This window comes from Colletotrichum aenigma (assembly GCF_013390185.1).
Source record: "Colletotrichum aenigma strain Cg56 chromosome Unknown KSG_Cg56_contig08, whole genome shotgun sequence".
Classification (NCBI taxonomy): domain Eukaryota; kingdom Fungi; phylum Ascomycota; class Sordariomycetes; order Glomerellales; family Glomerellaceae; genus Colletotrichum; species Colletotrichum aenigma.
In genome coordinates this window covers 2,901,147-2,925,762 of record NW_023500914.1, presented here as the reverse complement: position 1 = coordinate 2,925,762, position 24,616 = coordinate 2,901,147, and the positions used below count along the sequence as shown (strand labels likewise).

Sequence of the window (24,616 nt, the reverse complement as noted above, 5' to 3'; positions counted from 1 at the left end):
ATGGTGGAGGGGGAATATCAAGATCGTTTACGACGCCTATAGGTTTTGTGCTGTACGCGCGTTTGTGGCGATACCCTTACTTACCGGCCCATGTCTTCACGATGGTCGTGTGCTCTAAGATACCTGCAGACACGGCTGTTGCGATGATTCGGGCTTAGACAACATGAACCAACTTTCTTCTACTCTTTCCCCCCCATGATCATTGATGTGACGTGAGAAGCAACCTCGGAATACCGACGATGCGAACACCGAGGTCTGAATTTATCAGCTCATCCAGTCTCCGGTCTAAGAAGGGTATCTCATGTTTGCGATATTTCAACGAATACTCCGAATACCGACCACGCGGCAAGGTTTGAAGCCACCTCCAACCACGAACCGCCCCTCCCAAAGACCCTATATCGAGAACGAAATGAACTATCCCTACTAAACGACAATTTCAAGCTCTGTCATGATCTCATGTAAGGCGGTAGTTGCCATGTTATCTCGTACTTGTATCCCCCTCCACCCAAAAAAAGGTCCAGCCACAAACTCACCTCCATCTGCCGCGCCAATCCAGTATCCAAACGACGACTACGGCGGTAGAGTTGAATTAGATATCGGGCGCCCTCCCCGCCCTTGAGAAAGGTGGTTGGGGGTGGGGGATCAGCGTCTCGCCCAACCCAAAGCAACACATGTTCGTCCGCAGCCTCGGTAGCTCAAAGTCTAAGAATATAACCAACAAATGCCAAGGCTCCCCCGACCACTCCATGCGAATTCATGCCGTGGACACTGCAAGGCTGACCCATGTTCTCCCCAAGGTCATCTGTGGAGGGCGCGGGGGAGGAGATTTAAGAACAACACCGATTCCTTCGAGACGCTCGGATGGGGGAGCAGTATGAATGCCGACGAGGCAGAGCAAAGCGACAACATGCCACAACGTCCCCTAAACTCCCCGCTCTGTCCGAGTTCCTCTCTACGAAGAAAAAGTTGTAAGCATAATCCTATCGAAAAGTTTCCGTGCCATGGAAAACGCATAAAATGGCTGCCGCGGTGTTGTCGCTGCACCGAGCCACGAGCTTCTGGTAAAGTTATGTGTGGCCCTCTGCACGATACAGTTTTCCGGGGACTTCACAGGGCGAGGCGATGGAAGTTGCCGCTTCGTCCGTCCTTTGGGTATGCGTTCTCTACGTTTTCAAGCTCTACTGCCATGTCGGCGGATTATTGCCTATTGTTCTTCCCACGGATCTTTTGAATGTTATGCATATGGCAAGGATGAGATGACAAACGGCCATAGCGGCAGTCAGGGCAACGACGAAGACACACAGAGAAACCGGCTGTGATGGTGAAGTTGCTTCTGTACCTGGATGACTCCTGTCCAGGTAGTCAGTCTCTCGATGATGGATCCTCTTCCCCACGGGGATGAAAGTGTGATTTGGAACATGACACCTTCAACCGTCCGGCTCGAACCGAGGTGACAGAATGGGGGAGGGGGAAGGAGTCGTCTCGGATGCACTAGGCTCTGCGGTTCCGCGTTACGCAGTATGAATATTGTGAGAGAGGTGATGGTGTTCTGTGTCAAGCGTATGTGTGTGTACGCTGAACCACTCAGACGACATTCTCCCGAGGCTTGGGCGATGATTGGGCGTGTGAAGCGCGGGTAGGCCATTTCTGTTTACAAGGGATCCCTTCTCAACGAAGAGACGATGTCCTGGTTCTGATGACCCAATCAGCCCCGTAAGGTCGGAAGGGTTTCCTCCTCTGTAAGGTCATACGATGGGCTAATTGACACGAAACTGCCCATGTAATACCGGAAACAAATGCAACGAGTCGAGGCGGCACGGTCTTCACATCACAAGGATAGGAACTGTAGTTATGTTGATGATTTTTTGATAGTGAAATACCCTATATGCAATAAACGCCGAAACCCATGATCCCATTAGACAACCCAGTTTATGTGAATGAGTGTGCCAAGCGCAATTCCCGTGCAGCAGTCTCGTCCGGAAGATAAAATGAAAAGTCTCCAGCCAAAAGAAATAGCGGCCGTGCCCGGTTCCAAGTTGCACCTTAAGGAAGTGCGTCCGGGGAAACAAAAACAAGTCAACCTCCCACAGCTACATTTTAGCAAGGTAGGTTCATCGACAGCAAGCTGTACTGTCTTACACACCAATTTTCGACTAAACCAACACATCTAGAAGATGCTGTTGACGATGTTGGAACCGATGGTCGCACCGGCACCAAAGATGGCCGCGTTACCGAGCTTCTTGCCAAACTTCTTGCCCATCTCGCCGGCCTTGCCACCACCGCTGCCCTCGGTGTTGGTCTGCTCGTTGGCAACAGCGGCGGGCGGCGCATCGGCATTGTACGGGTTCTGCTGGGGCGGCGGGCCTTGCGGCGGCTGTCCGTAGACCGGCTGCTGAGGGGCGTATTGCGGCTGCTGAGGAGCCCACTGGGCCTGCGGAGGAGCGTAAGGCTGAGGGGCGAAAGCACCCTTGGCCGAATCCTGCTCCACAAGGACGTACGTCTTGGGGAAGATGCCCTCCTGGCCGGTGCGCAGGTTCTTGCCCATCCACCAGTCCTGGTTCATGTACTCGTGGATGGCGATGCGGTCGTCCCGCTCGAATGCGACATCGCGAGCATCGGCACCGGCGTAACGGTACAACGCGCGGGCGTGCGCAAGGATAGGCTTCTCCGGAGTGCGAGAGGGGAGCGACGGGGGGCCGGTCTGGTTGTAAGAGGGCGGCGCCGGAGAGGCGGTCGGCTGGACATTGAGAGCGGCCATGGCGTTGGTCGGGGGAGCAGTTGGGTTGTTCTGGACGGGAGTAAAGGCGTTGGGAGCGGCACGGGAAGCAGCGCCGTGGAGAGGGGTCTCGGAGGGAAGGGTTGCGTGGATGTTGTCGTAGGTTTCTTCGGTGATTACGCCCTTCTCGAGGAGGTTCTCGAGTTCCTGACAAAAGGTCAGTCGTCAAGGTTCTTGTGTCGCCCGGAGCAAGCGGGTGGCGGATGAATTTGCGTCAAACACGCTTCAGACAGCCCGAACCGGTTTTCTCAGGCCATTCCACTCTTTCCCACAAAACCGACGATCAGGTGTTGCGAGACGTACATTCTTGATGGTGCGCAGCGACCGGTTGGTCTCGATGATTGTCTGTCTGTCCATGTTGCCTGCTGGATAAACCCCACTTGAGTAAGACCGGCTTTCAGGGTTGCGCAATGAGGTCGTGTATTTCTGATGAGCTTGCGGTAGGAAAAAACGAGCAGTGTGGTTTATCGTCGTCAGCGGCACGAGAGGTCCGATTACTAAAATCAGGAGGCAAAGTGTTGTTTCCAGAACAAACAAAGTTGTCGGATTACGGTTAAAGCCCGACAGGAGACGAGACGGACTAAAGTGGCGCTCTGGTGGAGGGCCAAGCTGATAGTGAGTGGCAGTGCGGATTAGGTAACACAGGACTAGGACTTTGAGCAGGTGGTAGAGTCACATTGCCTGAGTGGCTTGCAGCATGCTGGATATCGGAAGTGTCTGGCCTGTGAAACTCAAAACAATCCGCGTACCGAGCTAGCCGTCTCCCCGTCCTAGGGGGATCATCCACTGACAGAGCCCACTGTCCACTGGACGAATCCGCCCAGCCCGTCCAGCTCAGGGAACGGGGCTTGGCGATCGTTTCCCTTACGACTCAGCCAATCATGCCTTGATGAATCCCGGAGGGCGGTGTTGCAGAGACCCGCGGGTTCTCGACATTCAAAGTAGCACTTGTCCGAGTCGGGAGGGACTTCTGCAGGTCTTTTGCGTGTTTTCGTCAGCCACGAACTAAATTGTGCCGCCTTGGCCGATAACATGCTCTTGGTCTCGTATTGTATATTTCCTTTGGAGGCAGCCAGACAAATGCACTGGCGGCAGCCTTATTGCCCAGTGTCACCAAAACGCCGTTCTCAGTACAGGCTCCAGTGTAAGCGCCAAGCATCCAATCGTTAATATTTCATATCTAGATCCTGTAGAGAAATAACATCTATAGTATCCAATTTCCTTTTTCAATCGCAAACACCTAGACGAACTTGCTGTTCTTGTTGACGTACAGGTCGACATACTCATCCACAGGAGTGGCCTCCAGCTTCTTGGGGTCCAAGCCAAGATCGACAAGCTGCTTGACCTTGGTAGCATCGAAGTGAGGCTCCAAGTGTCTCTTGTACTTCTTCAGGATCTCAGGCTTGGCCTCCTCTCTTCTCAGGCGGTGTCCGAGAGGCGCCTCGACGACAACCTCCTCGAGCACGGTTCCGTCGTTTAGCTCGACCGTCAACGCGTTGGAAATGGTGCGGAGAGCGGGGTCGTGGTAGTCCTTGGTGTACTGCGGGTCTTCGACACACTTGATCTTCTGGCGCAGAGACTCGACGAGGGGGGATGTCGCGGCCTCGCTGCCGTCGACGTAGTCGGTAGCCTCGAGACGGCCAAAGACGAGCATGACAGAGGCCATGTACTGGATGCAGTGGTCACGGTCGGCGAAGTTGTCCATGGGCTTGAACTGCTTGTCGATGATGCGGATGCAGGCCTCGTGTGTGCGGCAGGTGACGCCCTTGATGTCGGCGGCGGACTTGCCCATCGACTTAAGCTTTTGGTGGATCTTGGATGACGCCTCAACAGCAGTCTGGGAGTGGAACTCGGCTATTTTTGATCAGTCGTGCTGTCGAAGAAACAAGGCACAGTGACACTAACCAGGGTAGGAGACCTTGAAGAGGACGTTCTCCATGACATAGCTGCCGTACGGACGCTGGAACTCAAACTTGTTGCCCTTGAAGAGGACATCGTAGAAACCCCAGACGGGGGCAGAGAGGACAGTGGGGATGCCTTGCTCGCCCTTCATGACCTTGAGGGCCAGGTTGACGGCACGCTGGCAAGCATCACCGGCAGCCCAGGACTTGCGGGACATGGTGTTGGGAGAGTGGCGGTAAGTTCTCAAGCTCTGGCCGTCAACCCAGGCCTGGGTGACGGCGTCGGCGATCTGCTTCTCGTTGAGGCCGAGCATCTTGGAGACAACAGCAGTGCTGGCAACCTTGACGAGGACAACATGGTCCAGACCGACCCTGTTGTACGAGTTCAGCAGGGCCAGGCAGCCTTGAATCTCGTGGGCCTTGATCATGCCCTCGAGAACATCACGGATGGTGAACTGCTTGCCGCCAGCAATGTTACCACCAGCCTTGTTGGTACGGGTGATCCAATCGGCAACGGCGAGGATGGCACCCAAATTGTCTGAGGGGTGACCCCATTCAGCAGCAAGCCAGCAGTCGTTGTAGTCGAGCCAGCGGATCATGGCACCAATGTTGAAAGCAGCGTTGACGGGGTCGAGCTGGAAGTCTGTTCCAGGGACCTTGGGGCCATTGGGGACGACGGTGCCAGGGACGATAGGTCCCAGCAACTTGGCGCACTCCTTGAAGCGCAGGCCCTCAAGACCGCAGCCCAGAGTGTCGAGGAAAACCCATCGTGCTGTGTCGAACTGTTTTCACGAGAGTGGCGGTTAGCGGCGGCGATCCGGTTGAGACGCGGGGTAAGAACAGTAGAGCGGGTCGGCGGGCAGGGAGCTTTGAGAAGAGCATCGAGGAATACTTACAGCAAGGTCGGAGTCGACTTTGTAGTTTTGGACATAAGAAGCAATGTCCTTGATCTCGGGGTCGTACTCTCGTGACTCGGCCATGGCTGGTGCAGCGCTCTGTCTGGCAGATGCGGTTGAAAAGTTGGAGGAGTGTTGAGAAGCGGAGCGAGTCGTGGGAAAAGCGGCAAAGTTAGTGGAGGCGACGCCGGCGCGGAGAGGAGTAGCCAGACGGACGCTTCGCGATTGGAGACGCAACGATCGGGAAGCTGTCCTGAGACCTCGGTTGAGCGCAGCAGACATGACCGCAAGCTGGGAGGAGATTATGCAGGTCAATTGATTGTGATTGGGAGGTGAGATGAAAGAAGGTCAAGATACCACTGTGAGAGGAGGGGTATCTTTGTTTTGTGCCAATCTCAAGGTTGTCTCTCGCTCTCTTTCTCTCAACGGAGGTCACTCAAGGCTGAGGGGAAGAAGGGGTCAAAGTGGGAGGAGAAGCTTTTTCCGGGGAGAGGAATTGGAGATATATTTTCTCAAGGCAGAGAGCTGTTTCTGGGTGGTCTCTGGGCAGGTCCAGTCTCGCTCAGGTGGAAGGGGAAACGGTTTGCCGCTCTCTGCCGAAGCTTGTGTGGCAGCTTGATCCGAGGTTGTGTGCGCTTACCCCTGGCCTGCCATGATGACAACAGAGGGGAGCTCGCTGCGGGCTTCACTGCACTGCGATGGACACCCGTGGGTGCTTCTCCTCCCTTGCCTGGGGCCGCGGGCGGGGGAGCTTTGACGGTAATCTGGGCACCAGTGGGCGACGTTGGGGGAGGAATGTGGGGAGGCATGTTCTGCTGAGACCCCTGGCTGTACCGCACGAGCTGCTGAGGAGCTTCCGTCCGAGTAAAACCCGGCGGGCTCCTCGGCTAGCGGCGGGCAACTGATAAGGCAACGATAAACTTGATCTTATCGCCCATCTGGGGCCATTGCTTCAGCTCACAGAGATCGCGCCGTTGCAACAGTCCCGTTTTAAGATGAGGTAGTACTTAGAGACACTCACTCACCCCAGAGTAAGTCATTTCACGGTCAATTAATGGGCTGAAGGTTACTTTGTAAGATTTTGGCACGCAATTGGACAGTTTGGGCCTGTAAACAGCGAGATGCCTCACGAGACCGTGTTTCCATCATGTACAGGCCAGCTCACGATGGGCATCTGTTGTCAACGAGACGGTAAGAGAACCAAATATCCAAGCAAAATAGCTTTCCTGGCATCAGAGTGCCAACCGTGAATTGTCTTTGTTTGCTGGTCTCCCTCTTCAGTCTGTTTTGCGCGACGGAGAATGGATGTTCCTTGAGAACCAGCTTTTCATCACCATACCTACCTACCTTATACTGCAGTATCTGTACAAAAGGCTTGTCTTCAAATACGAAGTTGTTACAATACTTACCAAGTAAGGATGCAAAGACCCTGACAGCACAACCTTGATGGACCGACTGTTCAAACTCAACTGGCCGAATGGCGTAAGCGCACTTTACCATGAGATGAGAGTGACGGGAGGCTCAGACACCCCCAAAGGTTATTATTATTGTTGTCGTTGCTGATTAAGACACACAAGCGTCAGCTTGTCTCACACGCACAGGCGCGGCGAAATGAGGCACAAGAGAGGCAGTGATTCGGTGAACGCATCTGCCTGTACCCAACCCTCCTCGGCCATCAGAGTGCTTCATCTCTCTCCAACCTCGAAAACAATACCAGAAATCCCATTTTGAATCATTTATCCGCCTTGATTGCCCACCACATTTTCTCCCGCCAAGATCCTAGTCGACCTGCCTTAGCGGTGCAACTCACCAGCGGTCTCGGCCATTCCGCCCGCAGCGTCGTACGGAACATTCTAAACTTCGCAGGCGACTTTAGCGGAAGGAAGGGACCCCCCTAGCCCGCTTCCACTGCGTACGCCGTATCTTACAAGGACCCATCTCCCCACTCTCCAATACGATCGACAGCCCTCCGTCTTCCTCCCGAACTCTCCCATCACCTCACGACCGCGATTTCTCCTGCGACAGACGCTAGACGCATACAATATGTCGGCTCTTCGCCCTAACCACAGGGAAAAGGCTGCCCCTAAGGGCGGCGCCTTGAATGGCCTCATCGACCCGACCAAGACGGGCAAATACCCTGTCATCCTAAGCGACACGCTCCTCGGGCGCACCCAGAAGGATGTCTTTACCGCCGTACGATGTACGTAGCCCTCCCAGCTCTCCAATCGGCCTGACTTGGTCTCGCGATCACAGAACGAATACTGATACAGCCTTTTCAACACAGATAATCACAAGCCTGATCTCCCCTCCGAGCCCGCAACAGCAAGGCTAAAACCCGAGACGCCTGGCTCCAAATCCAACTTTGACCTCTCCTTTCCCGGTGCCGATGGCGGAACATACGCCTACGCTGGCACTCGCACAATGGACGACAACCAATACATTCTCTACTTCGATCCAGCCCGCAAGGCATTCATCCTCGATAAGGTCGATTCTACCTTCCACATGAATCTTACCCGTACGCCCTCAAACGACAACCCGGAGACCTTGCGCCAGCAGTTCGAGCAGCTCGACACGTCCATCACCGCGACACCAGCCAAGCCCCACGCCTCGTCCTCTGCCACCCAAGATAAGCCCCAGGCGAAGCCAAAGACCAAGGCCGCAGCTGCGGCGAAACCAAAAGCACCCGCGAAACCCCGGCAGCAGAAGAAGAAAGAACCCGTCAGCATCCAGCTCGCGCTCCCGACAAACGACGCGCCACCGGCCCCGCCGCCGAAACCCGCTGCTGTGCCGACGCCGAAGAAGGAGAAGCCTGCGCGCAAGGCCATGGGATCCGACGAGGAAGACGACGACGATGACGACGACTTCGGTCTGACGATAGAGTACCCCGATGAGAACAAGAACAAAAAGACAGACTTCTCGCCCGCGTTCCCGTCGCAGGGTATCAACATTAGGCGTTTCTCCGACTTCCTGCGCGACTCGGAGGCGGACGATGCGGACGGCGAGTCGGACAATGACGAGGTGCCGTTCCCCGACTTCAACCTGCCCAGTCCCGTCAACAACCAGGTGCGGCAGCAGCAGCAGCAGCATCATCATGAGGAGGTCGAGGTTGAGCACGACCAAATGGAGATGGACTCGGAGCCGGATTTCGAGGACGCGCTTGAAGACGATCTCGAAGCCGAGTTGGAGAAGGAGCTGGAGGCTGCGAACAGCGGCGACGCAGAGGAGAGCGAGGTTAGTGAGGAAGACTGAGGTGATTACCTGGGATATCACATTCTGATAGAGCCCGTACGAATCTTGTGGCGGATCACCAACACCTGGAGCGGTAAATCTCCGACTGGGATATGATGACGGCGTTTCATGGTACAAAAAGGATTTTTGTTTATTTTTATCTCGGGGCGGCCTCTTGTCTAAAGCCCATTGCCCACGCAAAGCAGTATACCACCAGCGTTTGTTCAGACAGATTAGTATTCTTGTCTACAAAACAATTAACTGTTGATCTTTTTTCAATCTCGCACTCAGTCTTCGTACAGAACCACCCCGTGCTTCGAGTCCCGCTCCATCTTCTTGCCTCGCAGCATGTTGTCAGTGACGCCCGCAATCTCGTTGGCGCACCACATGTGCGTCACCGCCCCAGTCAACGCCCTCCCGAAGCCTTCATTCCTCTTCCCCTGTCTGCCGGCTTCACGGGCCGTGTTATCTGAGACCCGCTGGTCCTCGCCGAACAGATACTCGGGGTCAAAGCACCCGACCGCCAGGTCGATCGTGTCCAAGGCATCAGACCGCCAGAAGACGAACGATCCGCAGTCGCCGCAGAAACAGCGCTCTGCCCCGGGCGTGGCGCGGAACGATTTCAGCGTTGGGGTTGTGGGCGTCGTGAGGAAGGTGAAGGCGGACTTGGGCACCATGTGGATCGGGAGGAAGAGGGACCCTGTGCTTCGGCGGCATTGGGTACATTGGCATGTCTGGCACTGTTGAACGGGTTAGGCATGGTTGTAGATTCTACATTCTTTGGATAATGGAGAGAGAACTTACGGCCGAGATGAAGTCGTGTGTGGGAGGGAAGTTGACGCGGTAGCGGATTGAGCCGCAGAGGCATCCGCCGGTGATGGAGGTTGGCTTGGGGAATTCTAGTGTCATTATGTTGGCTTTGCAGTTGAACATTTAAATTGCTGATCGTGATGATGGTTGAAGTTTGTTATCGGGATATTGATTGGGTATACATCCCTTAGTCTACATCTACTACCCGCCTTTCCTCTGGTCAATCGCGCCCTTGCGATTTCTGTACGTAGCGACGCTGCAGCTCCCACGCGCCTCTGCGTCACGCCTCACAGTTGCAGCGGGAAGCGCTGATCCTGCTGCACGCGCAGATGCAGGTTCCAGACACAAAATCTCCCAATGTGTGACCCACGATGCCGGGGTTCTCTCACAGTACATCCCACCGCGCAATCCATCCGACGCTCTCCCCCGCATTTCGCACGATGCACAGAACGCCTTCCCTCTTACCCCCCCTTCCTCAGAGCCTCTGCGGCTCTGTCGGCCGAGAGACATCCCATGGCTGTCGCTCTGCCCTCACTAAGGGAGTACGCGCCCGTCGTGACGAAGCCGATGAGGTCGTCCTCGTTCGGCACCAGCGGGTGCCCGTTCATGTCCGTCTGATTCGGCTTCTGCTGCGTGCCGTCCGGGGGCGGGGCGCTCACCAGCGTCTGGGCGAGGAGCTTCTTGCGGGTCTGCAGGTCTGCGTTCCGAGGCAGACGCTGCTGTTGACTCGATGGTGGCTTCGCCTGCGTGGTGGGGAGGGTTGCGAGCCATTGGCTGCGCAGATCCGCCGGCAGGCCGTTGATGGACTTTGGCGGGGGAGGGACGGTTGCCGGGACCTCCACTGATGAGGCTGGCAGGGCGGGTTGAGGACGAGATGGAAGGCGGTAGACTCTGGCACAGGCGGTGGCGACGCCCCGGCTGAGCATTGAGATGTTGACGTTGATGATGGAGCGTGGGGGAAGTGATGCAGGGTTTGGCAGTGTTGTGCATGCTCTGAAGGCCTCCTTTCGAATTCGGATAAGCGCCTGCAGCGATTTCTCCTTGGCTGCATTTCCGGGTGCCTGCTTCTCAGGAGAAGCTTCGTCCACGTCCATCGCGTCCGAAGATGGCGCAGCTTGCGCTTCAGGTTTGCTTTCTTTGAACAGATATTCGAGGTCGCAGGCAAAGCCATCACCAACCTCCCCCTTTCGTCCAGCTCCGAGGTCCAGCGAATCCCACGCGACTCGCTTGCTCTTTGGCCGTCGCTCCCAATCACGCTTCCGCTTGGCACGCTCCTCGAGCTCCCACTCCGCGCCGGCGTTGGTGCCGAGGTGGTCGAAAGGGAAGCACGGTAGGTTCCGCTCGAATGCTACTTGCCTGATCTCATTCAAGCCAGAGAAGCGCGGGTTCCCGCCGGAAGACAGCGGGAAATGGACGAGGCTGTGCCAGATGGGCTGGATGCATCTCCACGGGGCGAGGAGCGTCCAGTTGCCTTGTACTTGGTTGCCTGTGCCTGCACATGAAGCCAACAGAAGAACAGGGATAGGGGGGTCGACGTCAGAGACTTCAAGAACGGTCCCTGGGCGTCTTGCTCCTTTGCGTCGGTCTACTGACTTTTGGGAAGGCAGGTTAGTTGCCGAGGCACGGGAGTCTCTGTGAAAGAGACCGTAAGGCTTCAGGCCCACATCCGATGGCCACTTTGCTAGCAAATCCAGAGACTTGCTTTGCGCCACGGTATCATCCGGGTCAGGCTGACTGACTCTCTTCGGGGGGTATCGAAGACGAGGATCCAAGACGGAAAACCCAAGCGTGGCGTTTGCAGGGAGTGTTGCTGGGCTCATCACACTGGTGAGGCTATCAAACATTTCCGCATGCTTCTCCTTAGACTGTTCCTTCGTGTGGTATGGGTGGAGGATACCAAGGAGCGTCTCTGTTGACGCCGGGCCGGTAAGCTCAATACTTCCAATCTCAAATCTCAGGTCCTCAATGTATGGTCTCGGGGTATGCATCTTCACGAGCCGAAGAAGCTCAGTAAAGACTTCGAGGAACGCAGAGGGATGGACCCTCAGCAAGACCTGTCTTTGGGTCTTGCTCGGCTGCGCTTCGCCTTCTGCCGCCGAAGGATTTGATACGGCCTCGGGGTTCCAGATGATCGTGGCAGGGCAGATATCCCGTCTCTCGTGCCTCGTCTCCTTGCTCAAGAATCCCGTCCAGTGTCGTGTGCCAGTCCTCCACATGGCTCCCCTATCGTTCCAGCAACTCTCCTGCGCGACACCAATCTTGCGCAAGACTTGCTCCACGCTCTTGGCGGAACCGTAAAGACCAATCGTGCTTGTGTAGCTCGTATCCCACGCAACGACGCCCTTCTCTCCTTGCGCACGATGCGTCGCTCGGTATATCTTCTCGTTCGGCGTCAGGGGTATGGCGAATCTCCAGAGAGGGTTCTTCGGCTCCGTCATTCTCGACCGCTTCGCGTGCCACAGGTGCGTCGGCAGCCAGGTCTTGTTGATCTGGCGCTTCCTGAACTTCGACTTGCGCTTCGGGGGCTCATTGAGCTCGTTCCGTCGGATCTTTGGCCTCGGCGCTCTCGTCGTGACTGTGACTTTCGGCGCCCCCGCAGCCTCCCCGTCCTGTGCTTTCGCCTTGGCAGCCTTCATCTGCCGCCTCCTCTTCTTCTCTGCCAGGAAACCGAGCCTCTTCGCCGTCTCTGCACGGATCCTCGCCCTCGTCGTCTTGGGTTTCCGCCGTCGCGAAATGACCACAGGGGTATTGTCCTCCGCCATCTCCTTCAGCGCCCTCCTACGCAGCCTCTTCGGGACCCTCTTCGCGTTGTGACTCGCCGTCCGCCGTCGCATGCCGCGGGGAACCTGCTGGAATGCGCGGCTCGTAGCCTCGCCCTTCGTGTGCCGCATGCTCTCCTCGAGGGCCTTAATCTCGAACTCGCGCGCGTTTAGGAATGCCTGCAAATCCAGCTCTCCATCTTTAAGGGCCGCTTCCGACTGTTGGGCTACGATTTCCCTGTCCTGGCGTATCTTGACGCGCTTCGCAGCCCATCCACCGCCGCCACCACCTCCACCGTTGCCGCCATTGTCGCCTGGTGGACCCTGTTTTCGTTTGTTTGCGAAGGCGGACTTGAGAGGTTTCGACTTAGAAGCTGCGGCCGACATCGCGGGTCATGGCGCCTTTGCAATGGCAATGTGTCTCGGCAATGGCGTCGTCGCGTTGTGACTGAAGTCAGTATGAAAGTTTGGAGGTGGGAAAAAAGTGTTATCTTATCGGGCTGCAGCTGAACCTTCCCCATGCAGGGGTGTGGGTCGGGGGTGCTGCAGGGGTTAAGGACGTTGACATTCAGCTGCTATCCTTGAGGAATGTATCGATAAACCTTTACGATCTTCAAAATATTCCGACAAAACTGAGATAACATGTGGCGCTTTACAGTGATATTTTCGGGCTACGTTTCAATAACTTCTTAAACTTGAAGGGCGCTCGGAGGCAGACAAAAGTCACTGGAGGACCGTCAGCGTTAATCATGATAACATGTCAGCCATTAGATGGCTATTCGATCTGCGCCACTGGGGGACTTTCGACCCTGGCTGTGACTCAACCTCAAATATAGATGAGACCTCCTATCTTTCCTTTGCTAGAGCTATTAAGTTTTCTACAGGCTCTCTTATACCTGCTTTACCATTGTCATCGCTACCATCTTGTTCACCTACCCTCATCCGTCGTCGGAGTTTTGGCCCAAGTTTATAACATGCATACCATGCAGTCATCCCCGCCCTCTGCCGGCCCAGATCTCTGGCTGGAACCCCTCATAATGAAGACGCACCTCAACGACTTCCATGAGATGTGCGCAGATGAGAAGGCATGTGAATGGAGGTAAACCGGACACTATTTGCATTTGCTCGCAGTCATAGTGTGGCTTACACGTTGACTTAGTTCGCTCCGCCACACCGAGAGTCTTGAAAGCTCCAAAAAGCTGATGGAAAATACATTCACATCGACTTGTCAGGCCCCATGGCTTGTGACCTGCGCCATCATGTCCTCAAAGTATCCAGCTCCAGACACCAAAGGAGGTTGCTGTGCCAAGATGATTGGCTGTGTAAGAACGACGCGTGCTTCACCGTGGGGCTTGTCCGTCGGCTACAAGATCCGTTCTGATTGCTGGGGGAAAGGGTACGCGACCCGTGCCTTGCAACTGTTCTTAGACCAGTATTGGAGCCAAAGGCGAACGGCGCCGAAGAGTGATGTTTACGTCTCTCAAATCCCGGCGGTAAATGCAGTGTCTTTCGACAAATCATTGACTGGAAAGATTGTAGATGATAGAGCTCAGCTGAGACATGTTTCAAATGAAGCCAAGGATGGCGATGGCGATGACATTGAGATAACGCATCTCATTGCCCAAGTAGATCCCAAAAATGTTGGAAGTATGAGGGTAGCAGAAAAGTGCGGCGGTAAATTCGCAACCATCAGCGAGAAGAGCGTCAAGGTGTGGCGCTTCGAGGAAAAGCGGGATATGGCGGTCTGGAAACTGGACAAGCCTTTGAAAAGGGTGTAGCAAGATGATCGAGGCAGAAGTCGTCCTGAACTTTCTGGGTGTTCTCAGCTGCGACGTTTGCTCTCCATTGCATTAGACGAGGACGAGAGCAATAGACATGAGAAGGCGTTACGGAAAGAAGTCTTCTGAGAAACACACGAGTCGGCACAAGAATACTTCACGCGCATTTTCAGTGAAAAGTATGAAAAGTGAGCTGTTTTGCTGTATGCTCTGATTTACATCTAAAGAAGTCTAATATGTAACGATGAAGGTATACGAAGGCCGGGGCAAAACGCCGCATCCTAAACAGGACCGCCCACGGGGTCGTCAGAACGCGCTGTAGCACAAAATGTACATGATTATAAACGTAAATTTCTTCTGCGCACTTTGCCGGTCCCTTAGGACTTGGTGACGGCGGTGACGCAGTTGATGTCGAGCAGACCGGTGTCCAGGTTGGTGCACAGCCACTGGGCAGTCTTGCCGCTGGGGGTCTTGACGTCGATGCTCTCGGCGTTGATGTTGAGGCACTTGTCCTTGCTGCTGCAGACGAGGGTGCCGACGCGGGGGTCGTACTTGCTGGAGGCGGTGCCGTCCATGTTCTTGAAGTAGATGTCGCTGATGGTCATGTTGGACTGCGATGCGCATTAGCTGGGGGTTTCAAGATGGCAATTTTCCAAGGCGAGGAAGACATACGGGGTACTGGTTGCAGAGCGTCTGGTTCTTCTGGCCGTAGCACTGGTCAATGGTGATGGCGTTGTCGTTGTTGGAGTGGTGGAAGGTGTCGTAGGTGACGTTCTTGACGTATCCGGAGCCGCCACCGCCGGAGAGGGAGGGCTGGAAGGGGGTGTCGATGCCGGGCCAGACCTTGATGCGGGCGCCGTCGGACGCGTTGGACATGGTGGTGTTGTAGACGTAGAGGTTCTCGACGATGTCGTAGGTGCCGACGTACTGGCCGAGGGAACCGACGGAGATGCCGTGGGAGCCGTTGCAGACGAGGCCCTGGATGACGATGTTGGTGGAGTTGGGCTTGAAGGAGACGCAGTCGTCGCCGTTGTTGATGTTGGAGTTCTGGATGACGATGCCGTCAGAGCGGTAGGTGTCCCAGCCGTCCGTGTTCTTGGCGGGGTTGGACGAGGTCGAGCCGACCTTGATGTCAATGTCTGAGATGAGGAAGTCCGTGCTGTTGGCGATGAGGTTGAACCACTGCTGCGCGTTAGTATCAGGTCTTCACATTGGGGTTTGAATGGGTGAGACTCACCATGGGGGAGTTGACCATGTTAATGCCGGTGAAAGAACCGCCGTTCAGGCCATCCGTGACGAACATGATGGGTCTCTCGAGAGTGGCGTTTGACGCGAATCGGTCGTACCACTTCTGGCCGTTTCCTTGGAGGGTACCAACGCCGTTGCCGTAGATGTGAACATCCTTGCCGCCAAACACCCACATGGCCGATGAGCCTTGGAAGTTGTACTTGAAAGTACGCGGCAGCCAGTGCTCGATGTCGTCGCAGAAACCGACGGTGCCCGTCAGAGCGACATCGACGGCGTTCAGGAAGGTAAGATCCAGGGGGTTGCAGATGTTGTAAGTCTGGTCCAGAACGACGGTGCCGCCGTTGTTGCAATCCTTGAAGGCCTTGAGGATGTTGCCGCTGTCGTCGGTGCCGTTGCCAAGAGGCTTGACGGCGCAGGTCTTGGTCCTCGGAGCCGAGGACGGGAAGGCGCGGCCGGGATGGAACGGCGCGGCCTTGATGTCTGGGCGCGCGGCCTGGGTGAGGGGAACCAGCGCGGCGGCGGCGACGAGGCCACCGAGGAGTGTGGGAGCGACCATGGTGATGATTATCCGTTAAGCGAAGCGCGCGATGTGCCAAGTTTTTCTTTTCTGCCAAGGGATGCGAGGTTGGTCGACACTCTGGGATTCTCCAAATGCCTCCAATTGAGAATCGAGGAAGCAGTACTTATATCAGATGCCGGTTTTCTCAAATGGGAGGCTCACGTTTCTCGGCACGGCAAGGTCATCGCGGCGAGTCCACCTTCAATGACACGAGATAGGGGGAGGGCTACTGTAGCTGACGCAGTGCACTAGAAAGGGCCTAAGGTAGCAGGGGCAGCACATGGCATGGGGTCTGATTTTTCCGTCCATACGAAGGGGACGAAAGAGCGCAACGGGGACTTAAGGACGAGATAGGACGAGACCACGAGGACTTCATGACGAGGACGGGGGGAAACGAATCAAACGATTCGTCCCATCTTGTGTTGGTGGAGCAGAACAACCAACAAGCTTTTGTGGTTCGTTTGGCGGTGCCAGGAACACGCCTGTGGTGATTGGTGCGGTGATTTCCGCCCCCTCCGGACACTGCCAGATCTGGGCAGAGCGCTGATGAAAGTGGACTGGAGGCGGACGGAGGGCGACTCGGTGAAGTGGTGGAAGACATGGAGACCCGGCGTGGGCGTCAGGGGGAAACTTTGGACGGGTGTTTCTTGAAGTTCAAGAAGAGTTTGGAGCGCCGGCGAAGTTGGGATGAAGTGGATTTCCCTTCCATGGATACTGCATAGACCACTGTAAAACCCCCGGCAGCGGTGTCCGCAAATTTGCTCGGCGACGGGCGTCTTCGCTGATGTTACTGGTCATCAATTACAGTGCGGGCTAGCGCTAATTAAGGGCCAACGCAGGAGGTAATTGAGCGCTGGGATTTCCCCACGAAGCCAACCGCCATGTGGGGGCGCCGCCGCCCAGAGAGCCAAGCCGGTTGGCTTGATGGCTTGCCGCGTTTCCGAAGGCTTGGTATGTGTGCTTAATTCTGTCCGTCGTCATCTGCTGTTCCTGTAGGCTGTCGCCAGTTGATGGAATCTCGTCTGTACGGACACTATCTGAGTCTCCAGACTTTCCGGGCTTAGAGTGCCAGGCGGTGCACCACTACTCCAGACTCCAGGTTGTTACAAGCTTCTTCCCCGCATCCAGAGTTCGTCGTTAGCGTCATGACCCGTCGACCGTTCGCCGGGGGCCGGTCTTCGGCTTGCGACGTGGTTCGTGGAACATCTCCAAACCGTCGCTGAAATTCTGTCCCATCTGCAGCTGCAGGCCCTGCAGAGCCGCCAAAAGTTGGGGTAGCGAGGTGTCATTGGGGGGATGCAGTCTACCTCAACCTCCTCATTCTTCTGCCATGTGCCGGCTGCCGTGTTGACAACACCACATGTCAGTCCCATGTCCTCTCCCCCAAATGCCACGCACTCTGGGGTAATATCTCCGTCTACCCCGCGTCGACCTGATCCTTGTTGATCTGCATTTTTGCCAATTTGTCGGGTGTGTGCCATTGCAACTGCTACTCTGATGGACGCCATTCGGACAAGGGCAACCGGAAAAGCTTGAGCAGCAATGAGTCGAGCCGGTTAATATCGAGAAAGGGGCCAGACGAAGCCTGCCGGAAGCTATATAACGTCCAAATCTCTGGGTCTTATTGTTTGCATGTACCTCTTGGATGACACCTCACCCTCCTTCTCCAGCTCGGCCGAGTCCCCAATTGTGTGTGTAGTACAGTTCGCCATGAAGAGCTCCGTGTCTTTGTCCCTCCTCCTGCCCCTGGCATTCATTGCCGCCGCCGCGGGCATCCCCAGCGGCCCAGCCAAGACATACGCAGACTGCCAAAAGAAGACCTGCGATAACCCCCTCGACGGTTGTCCCCCAAACACAATCTTCGTCAGCAAGTCCTCCTCCAAGGCGAACTTCACCACCATCCAGGCCGCCATCGCCTCCCTTCCCAACAACACGGACGCCTACACCATCCTCATCGCACCGGGCAACTACACCGAGCAGCTCAATGTCACACGCCAAGGCCCGTTGACCCTCCTGGGCATGACGGACCGGCCCGCCTCGTCCCGTTTGTACGCCGACGTCAGCCTCAACACTACCGCCTCCAACAAGAACGAGGTTCAGATCTGGTGGAACGCCGCCAACCACAACGTCGCCTTCCCTGACAACGCCTACACCAGCGTCCTGACCGTCGGCCCCAACCTCAACGCCACCCTCACCGGCTCCGGCCCCACGGGCTTCCCCGTGCCCGACGACACACCTTTTGGATGCTCGGACTTCCGCGCCTACAACATCGACTTCAGGAACGATGAGTACCCCTTCTCCAACGGCCCTGCGCACGCCGTCGGTGTCAGCAGGGCCAACGCGGGCTTCTACTCCTGCGGCCTGTACAGCTACCAGGATACCCTCTACGTCGGCAAGCAAGGCAATGCCTACTTTTACGACAATGTCATTGCTGGCCAGACGGATTTCTTGTACGGCTTCGGCACCGCGTACATTGAGAAGTCGACCCTTTCGCTCCGTAACTGCGGTGGCGGCATCACTGCCTGGAAGGGTAAGTTTCCCTAAACCTACTTCAAGTCCTTCCACTAACATTCATAGGAACCAACACGACTTTCGAGAACAAGTACGGCGTTTACATCTCCGACTCTCAAGTTATCGCCGCCAACTCGTCCATCGCGCCGGTTATCAAGGGTGCCTGCCCCCTCGGCCGCCCCTGGAACGCCCAGCACCGTTCCATCTTCATGGAGTCCTACTTTGACGCGAGCATCAAACCTGAAGGCTACATCCCCTGGGGTACCACAGACCCCCGAACCAACAACTACACTTTCATGGCGGTGTACAACGACAGAGGCCCCGGCTGGACGCCTACCCAGATGGCTGCCAGCGGCGTCACGTACGTGCTCAACGAGACAGCGGTCGAGCCGTACAGAAATCCCGTTGATGTCTTTCAGACTGAGGGCGGCAAGAACGGATTCATTTCCTGGATTGATCAGAGTGTATTGCGGTCATGATATCTAACTAGACCTGCCAAGCAAGAAGAGCAAAACATAATATTGAATGCCAAGACATGAAAGTCGTGTTCCTTTTCCATCGTGATATCCTTCCTTTGTTGTTGTTCCCAAATGAATTGGTGACGTATGATGTTGTCAACCAAAGACAATCATATCCTTCTCTCAAAAAGTAATCGAGACACTCAATAAGCAAGTCGTTCTCTACATGAACCATGTGCCTTGATGGGGCTCAGTCGATGAAAATCGGTAAATCTCTTACGCAACCCACCTGGGGAGGCTCAGGCGTACCCGGAAGAGATAGAGTAGCCGAGCGAGGCGAGTCGGGAACGTCGGGCACAGGCACGTCTTCCATTTCGATGTCGGAGTCAATGTCGAACTTGATCTCACACTGTTCATCTTCGTCAAGCATGATTGCCTGATCGAGAGAACCACCGCCAATGCCGACGTCCATTGGTAGAAAAAGGGGTTGAACGAGTTCCAGCGGTGACGGTTGGCGAGGTCCCTCCGACACAAAGATCAACTCCCTCCCTCCCACACTAGCTCTGCCAGGTCGTGAGGCCGCAAGACCGTCGACTTCTAGCAGCCAGTCTTTCAAGTGCTCGCAAAGGAGCTTGACGACACACGCTGGGAATGCGTTTCCGATTTGCTTCTTGAGGACAGCTTTAGAAGCAGGCGAAAACTTATGCCAAACCGGGAAACCCTGAAGACTGGCGAACTCTCTGACGGTGTACGCCCGAGTGTTGCTGTAGTGCCGGTTCTGACCGCCGGAACAGGTGACGCATCTTTTCAAGATCTGATCAGGGTCACTGACCACTGATCCGGAAGGAGGCGGGCTGTCAGTGATTTCTTCGTCTGGGTTGTGAAACGTCGAATCGTCGGTGATCTTCCGGAGGGCCTGCCTGATTGTGACGTACTTCGATAGTCCTCCAAGTCCTGTCTCAGAATGTGTTGCTGTCGGGAATGGAGGCAGCTTCTCTCCAGGGCAAGCACCGATCATGATGAGCCTCTTGCGGGTTTGAGGGAGCCCCCAGGTCTGAAGGTGGACAATCTTCCAGGTCACCGAGTATCCATAATCGGTGAAGCCGCCAACTAGCGAGCAGAAGAAAGGATCGTGACAACCCTGCAGGATGCCAAACGTTTGTTCCAATGTGAAGATCCGAGGCCTCAGTCTCTCCACCAGGCTTCTGCAAGCAAACAAAGCTGCAATGTTAGCCTCGTCGTTCACTCCTGGAATGGTGTGTGCTGGCGACCATGTCTGACAGGGCGGTGATAGATGAAGAATGTCGGTTCGCATAGGTACGTCCGTGTGGCTTAGTATGAACTCGTCGACGGATGTTTGAAAAAGCGTCGTCTCTGGGAAGTTTAGTCTGTAGCTGTCGCAAGCCTTTTCCCAGTGGTCGACTGCGAACTGAACATGTAACCCAGCTCTTTCGGCTCCACGAGAGAAACCACCTGCGCCGCAGAATGAGTCGAAGACTGTGTAGCGTTGCTTGCTGTCACCTGTCTCTGGAAGGTGCGATCCCCCTTGGATGGTAAGGCCCCTCCAGTTCTGTCTTAGATCGTCTTCTTCGACCTTGAACTGCGCCCGTGTGACCTCACTAGCGCGGACACGTTCAAGTGTCCAGTGATGGGCTTTTCCCTTAGCCTTCATCTTCCAGTCTCGGTAGTGAATAAAGAAGTTCCAGCGACACACGAGGGGCCCTTCCTTCTCAACAGCCTCATGACTGCAGAAAGCATGCGCGGCATACCGGTGCTTAGGGTAAGGGGCGTTGGTAAGATGCAGCGCTCGAGGGCGGATAAGTGTTGCGGCTGGAACCTCGATTCTCGCCTGGATTTCGGCTGGCCTGTCATCGTCTGCATCAATTTCCAGCAAACAAAAGATCTCATTGAGCTTTCGAGGCAGCTTGGCCATGAGGGTTCGGGAACGGCAAAAAGGCAGCCCGCAGATCTTGATCTTGCCAGACTCCAAATTCTCAAGAATAGTGGTGACTTTGATGAAGTGAACTCCGACGGCTGTTGGAGGTGTCTGCTCTGGATCAAGCTCATAGAGCGTATTGACTTTGATCATGAGCTTCTTGTACTGGAATCTCTCGTGCTGGCGGTGAGGTATCTCTCGCTGAGGTCTGGGACGGCGCTTTCGGGACCGACGAACGACAATGGGCTCGTCATCGATGGTCAAGTCGATCAGGCCGGCCAGGGCCTCGCTCGCCAGATTTTCGTCTTTCTCTTCGTCGACGCCGTCGGTTGCCTGTGAAGCCAAGGATCGATTCTTCCGAGGCTGGTAGTTCCTGACCCGCCGCGCAATTTCAACAACCTCGCGGTCAACCTCGAACACTAGGTCATTTTCGTCCACGTCTATGGCATTGTCCGGGCTCTCTCCAGCACGTCGGCCATTCATGGTGACTGCTATCTTCCGAGTCAGTGTTATGTGCCTGCGTGGGGAAGAAGCTACTCACCCTGTGTAAAGTTGACACTTTATGGAGGCGAAGTCGGGGTCGAGCTCAAGAAGAGATGGTCTGGCGAGTCTTTCCGAGTATGGCACCAAGTTCCTTGAGACACGGGTCTCTGGCTAGGCAGTTAGACAGCTAAGAGAAAGCAGGAAAGCTTCTCCGTCGAAGGCGGAAGCTAAGAAAGAGTAGCTGTCGTGAAGTGGGAAGTGGGAAGTGGAAGAAAGATGGAAGAAGTGAAGGTGGAGGTGTAAGGTAGGTGGAGGTGTAAGGTAGGTGGAGGTGTAAGGTAGGTGGAGGTGTAAGGTAGGTGGAGGTGTAGGTGGAGGTGGTTGAGACAAGAGGAGGTGGAAGCCTAAAACCAGAGGTCGACTGGTCCAAGTGTGGAAGCAATCTAAATAGATAGGTAGATAGAGCTGGAGGGAATAGGTGGATTGGTGATGGAGACCTTAAATCGATCAACACACGGGTAAGGTAGGCGCGATGAATGCACAGTTATCTCTCAAAGGGGAAAGCGCGCCAGTCGGCTTTTTGAAAAACGAGAAGGAGCGGTTTAACGGGCTAACGGTCATCCACAAAAAAAGGAGGCGCGATAGAGCTGTGCGCATGCCCTCCTCCTCCTTCTTGCTTGGTTCGGAGTTTAAAAGACGCTCCCTCAGGCTTTCTCGTCCACAACAAACCTCCTCACCGACAACAACTCCCATCTGTTTCACATGCAGCCAACCAGCCAACAACTCGCCACATTAGCACAAACACACACCTTCTTCATGCACATCCAGCCAACCACTAAGACTTAATTCTCAAGTCATTCAAAGGCTTTCAAATCCCCTTTCCTCCACAAAACTTATCCACACGTGACCATTATCAACCTTACCCTTTCAGGGGTATCTTATGAGGTAGGCATAAGATCTTCTGGCCATCAATTCATACAAGGTCGCGACTGCTCGTATTAGTGTAAGTTCTTCACCTCGCGTGGTGTCATCTATCTGCGAAGAGTCTTTCAGGGGTAGGTTTCCCATCGATGTGAACAACAAGCTAACCAGCCTCAAACAGCTTATCCCACGCGCACATCTTTCTTCATCCCACCTTTCTTACACACTTCGTCCCCAAGCTTTCACCCCCATCACAACTTTCGCACTGCTTGATATAGGTTGAATCCCAAGTAAACAACCAGAAGATTAGCAACAGCGTACCATCCAACGGTTTTAGTCGCGCCATCCCCCTTCTCTGTCATCCTTGTCTCATGAGCCAGTTTACTCTCGCTGCTATCACGTCTGGACCAAAGGAGACACAAGCCTGTCTTTGAGCAGACTACAGGCATTCAGCTTTCAAAGATCACAAGTATCTCAGCCACACCTTCTGAAGTACAAAACACCACCCCGCACTCCTGGTATGTTTGTGATTGGCTCGCCTCTTGAACAACAGTTGCTAACAGTACAACATCTAGTCTCCCTAGCAACAAGTACAGCAGACAGAATGCAGACTCGAGCTGCCGCAAGACTTGCAGCGAAAGCTGCCTCTCAGCCTCAGGTGACAGAGACAGAGCCTGTGAAGACTGGAACAAAGCGCGCAGCAGCTGCCCAGCCTACTGAGACCCGACAGGCGAAACGACGTGGAGCAGAATCCAAGCAGCCATTTCAGCCAGTGAAGAAGGCCATCGATGTTCTTCCCCATGGGTTGGGAACTATTCATCATGGGAACAGTAGCCAGGCTACAAGCATCGTTCAGGGGGTGAACAGTAATTTCCAGGGACACACGTCTACTCCAAACGACGATGACAAGCTGAAGAGAAGTGGCCACCAGAAGAACGATGATGTCCACAAGGTTACTGCTAAAGAGAAGAGTACTGCTGGCGGAAAAGATAAGAAGAGAATCCCTAATCCCTACGGTCTGATGCCTGGCCGAACGCCCTTTCCTAACCACCAGGGCCCAACAGCAGAACAATGCCAAATTGTTCACGATATACTCACTGCACAGCATGGCGAGAGAAAGTCTCCAAGCAAGATCCTGCCACCATCTACTGAGGTTGCAGGATGTGGCGAGGTACCAGACATCTTGGACGCAATGATGCGAACAATGGTTAGCGCGAACACGAAGATGACCAACGCGGACAGGGTCATCAAAGAAATCATCAAGGCGTACGGTGTGCTCGACAAGGATGGTCTTGGGGCTGGCAGCATCGACTGGAATGCTGTCCGGCTGTCCCCGATTCAAAAGCTTCGGAAGGCGATGATTACTGGTGGACTTTCTAAGGTGAAGAGTGAGCAGATGAAGGAAATTCTCGACAAAGTGTTTGAGGAGAACCAACTCAGAAAAGCAGCATTCGTCAAAGAAAAGGAATCAGGGGAGGCTGCAAGTGTGAAAGGAGCTGCCAAAATGAGCCAAGGCCAAAAGGACCACCAACTACTCAAGATTGACAACGGAATTTTGACACTGGACCACATCCGCACCATGCCAGCAGCCGAAGCAATGCCAGAGATCCTGCAGTACAAGGGCATTGGCATCAAGACAACTTCATGCCTTCTCCTTTTCTGCCTCCAGCAACCCAGCTTCGCAGTCGACACGCACGTTTGGCGATTCTGCCTGTGGTTGGGATGGGTTCCCAGAAAGGCAAGTGCCGATAACACCTTCAAGCATTGCGACTACCGAGTTCCCGACGAGTTGAAGTATGGCCTCCACCAGTTGTTCATCGTGCATGGGCAGCAGTGCTACCGCTGCCGCAGTGGCACTGCGAAGGGTACGGCTCAGTGGAATGCTGTCGTCTGCCCCCTCGAGCATCTCCTAGACCGTTTCGAGAAGCACGAGGCTAAGGCGCCCAAAAAATCGACGAAGGCCAGTCTCAAAGAGGAGAAAACCGATATTGAGGAGCCTTCCGAGGAGACGGTGGATGAGGACACGGAGCAGGCACCCATGGAAGATGATAGCGCTGAAGACGAAACCCAAAGTCGGTCTTCTGAAGATGGAATTGACGGCAACGCAATCTAGGAGAAGCGGCCGAGCTACAACGGCGAGGTCGAACTGCGACGAAGTCGGCGGATCAAGAGAGCCACACAGTCCGACTGAGAGAGTTGGAGGGTCTTAAGAGCAGTGGTGGTTACATGCGTGCGAAGCGGTCGATTATCTTGGAAGGAGGCGATTTCTCTTTTTTTCTTCTTTTTTCTCTTTTTATTTCCAGCGGTTGCGATTCTTTCGGACAGGTGCTCTCACAGGACTTGGACCTACTT

General features: G+C 54.9%; 10 protein-coding genes across 10 annotated transcripts; 4 read left to right on the top strand and 6 right to left on the bottom strand.

Annotated features, from left to right (window-relative positions):
• Positions 1-2,167: 2,167 nt before the first annotated feature.
• PIN3 ([PSI+] inducibility protein 3) lies at positions 2,168-3,133 on the bottom strand (the record flags this gene model as incomplete). Its single annotated transcript, XM_037327520.1, has 2 exons — positions 2,168-2,923; positions 3,080-3,133. 2 exons carry the CDS (start codon positions 3,131-3,133, stop codon positions 2,168-2,170), a joined length of 810 nt encoding a protein of 269 aa, XP_037173762.1.
• An 883-nt stretch (positions 3,134-4,016) lies between these two features.
• CGCA056_v012275 (2-methylcitrate dehydratase) lies at positions 4,017-5,657 on the bottom strand (the record flags this gene model as incomplete). The annotated part of the gene is made up of 3 exons (XM_037327519.1): positions 4,017-4,630; positions 4,682-5,459; positions 5,574-5,657. 3 exons carry the CDS (start codon positions 5,655-5,657, stop codon positions 4,017-4,019), a joined length of 1,476 nt encoding a protein of 491 aa, XP_037173763.1.
• Positions 5,658-7,616: 1,959 nt separating this feature from the next.
• On the top strand, positions 7,617-8,822 carry CGCA056_v012274 (uncharacterized protein; the record flags this gene model as incomplete). The annotated part of the gene is made up of 2 exons (XM_037327518.1): positions 7,617-7,773; positions 7,858-8,822. The coding sequence occupies 2 exons, from the start codon at positions 7,617-7,619 to the stop codon at positions 8,820-8,822; spliced, it is 1,122 nt and encodes a 373-aa protein (XP_037173764.1).
• A 266-nt stretch (positions 8,823-9,088) lies between these two features.
• Positions 9,089-9,710, bottom strand: CGCA056_v012273 (uncharacterized protein; the record flags this gene model as incomplete). Its single annotated transcript, XM_037327517.1, has 2 exons — positions 9,089-9,541; positions 9,606-9,710. The coding sequence occupies 2 exons, from the start codon at positions 9,708-9,710 to the stop codon at positions 9,089-9,091; spliced, it is 558 nt and encodes a 185-aa protein (XP_037174536.1).
• A 362-nt stretch (positions 9,711-10,072) lies between these two features.
• Positions 10,073-12,757, bottom strand: pop1 (Ribonucleases P/MRP protein subunit pop1; the record flags this gene model as incomplete). Its single annotated transcript, XM_037327516.1, has 1 exon — positions 10,073-12,757. One exon carries the CDS (start codon positions 12,755-12,757, stop codon positions 10,073-10,075), a length of 2,685 nt encoding a protein of 894 aa, XP_037174537.1.
• A 650-nt stretch (positions 12,758-13,407) lies between these two features.
• Positions 13,408-14,224, top strand: CGCA056_v012271 (uncharacterized protein; the record flags this gene model as incomplete). Its single annotated transcript, XM_037327515.1, has 4 exons — positions 13,408-13,469; positions 13,530-13,941; positions 14,064-14,140; positions 14,197-14,224. The coding sequence occupies 4 exons, from the start codon at positions 13,408-13,410 to the stop codon at positions 14,222-14,224; spliced, it is 579 nt and encodes a 192-aa protein (XP_037174120.1).
• Positions 14,225-14,525: 301 nt separating this feature from the next.
• On the bottom strand, positions 14,526-15,952 carry pgaX-1-1 (Exopolygalacturonase X-1; the record flags this gene model as incomplete). Its single annotated transcript, XM_037327514.1, has 3 exons — positions 14,526-14,759; positions 14,821-15,330; positions 15,386-15,952. 3 exons carry the CDS (start codon positions 15,950-15,952, stop codon positions 14,526-14,528), a joined length of 1,311 nt encoding a protein of 436 aa, XP_037173765.1.
• A 1,713-nt stretch (positions 15,953-17,665) lies between these two features.
• PME33 (putative pectinesterase/pectinesterase inhibitor 33) lies at positions 17,666-18,945 on the top strand (the record flags this gene model as incomplete). The annotated part of the gene is made up of 2 exons (XM_037327513.1): positions 17,666-18,485; positions 18,533-18,945. 2 exons carry the CDS (start codon positions 17,666-17,668, stop codon positions 18,943-18,945), a joined length of 1,233 nt encoding a protein of 410 aa, XP_037173706.1.
• Positions 18,946-19,174: 229 nt separating this feature from the next.
• On the bottom strand, positions 19,175-21,343 carry hphIAM (Modification methylase HphIA; the record flags this gene model as incomplete). The annotated part of the gene is made up of 1 exon (XM_037327512.1): positions 19,175-21,343. One exon carries the CDS (start codon positions 21,341-21,343, stop codon positions 19,175-19,177), a length of 2,169 nt encoding a protein of 722 aa, XP_037174619.1.
• A 1,525-nt stretch (positions 21,344-22,868) lies between these two features.
• CGCA056_v012267 (putative DNA glycosylase) lies at positions 22,869-24,377 on the top strand (the record flags this gene model as incomplete). The annotated part of the gene is made up of 1 exon (XM_037327511.1): positions 22,869-24,377. The coding sequence occupies one exon, from the start codon at positions 22,869-22,871 to the stop codon at positions 24,375-24,377; it is 1,509 nt and encodes a 502-aa protein (XP_037174693.1).
• Between the last annotated feature and the right edge of the window lie 239 nt (positions 24,378-24,616).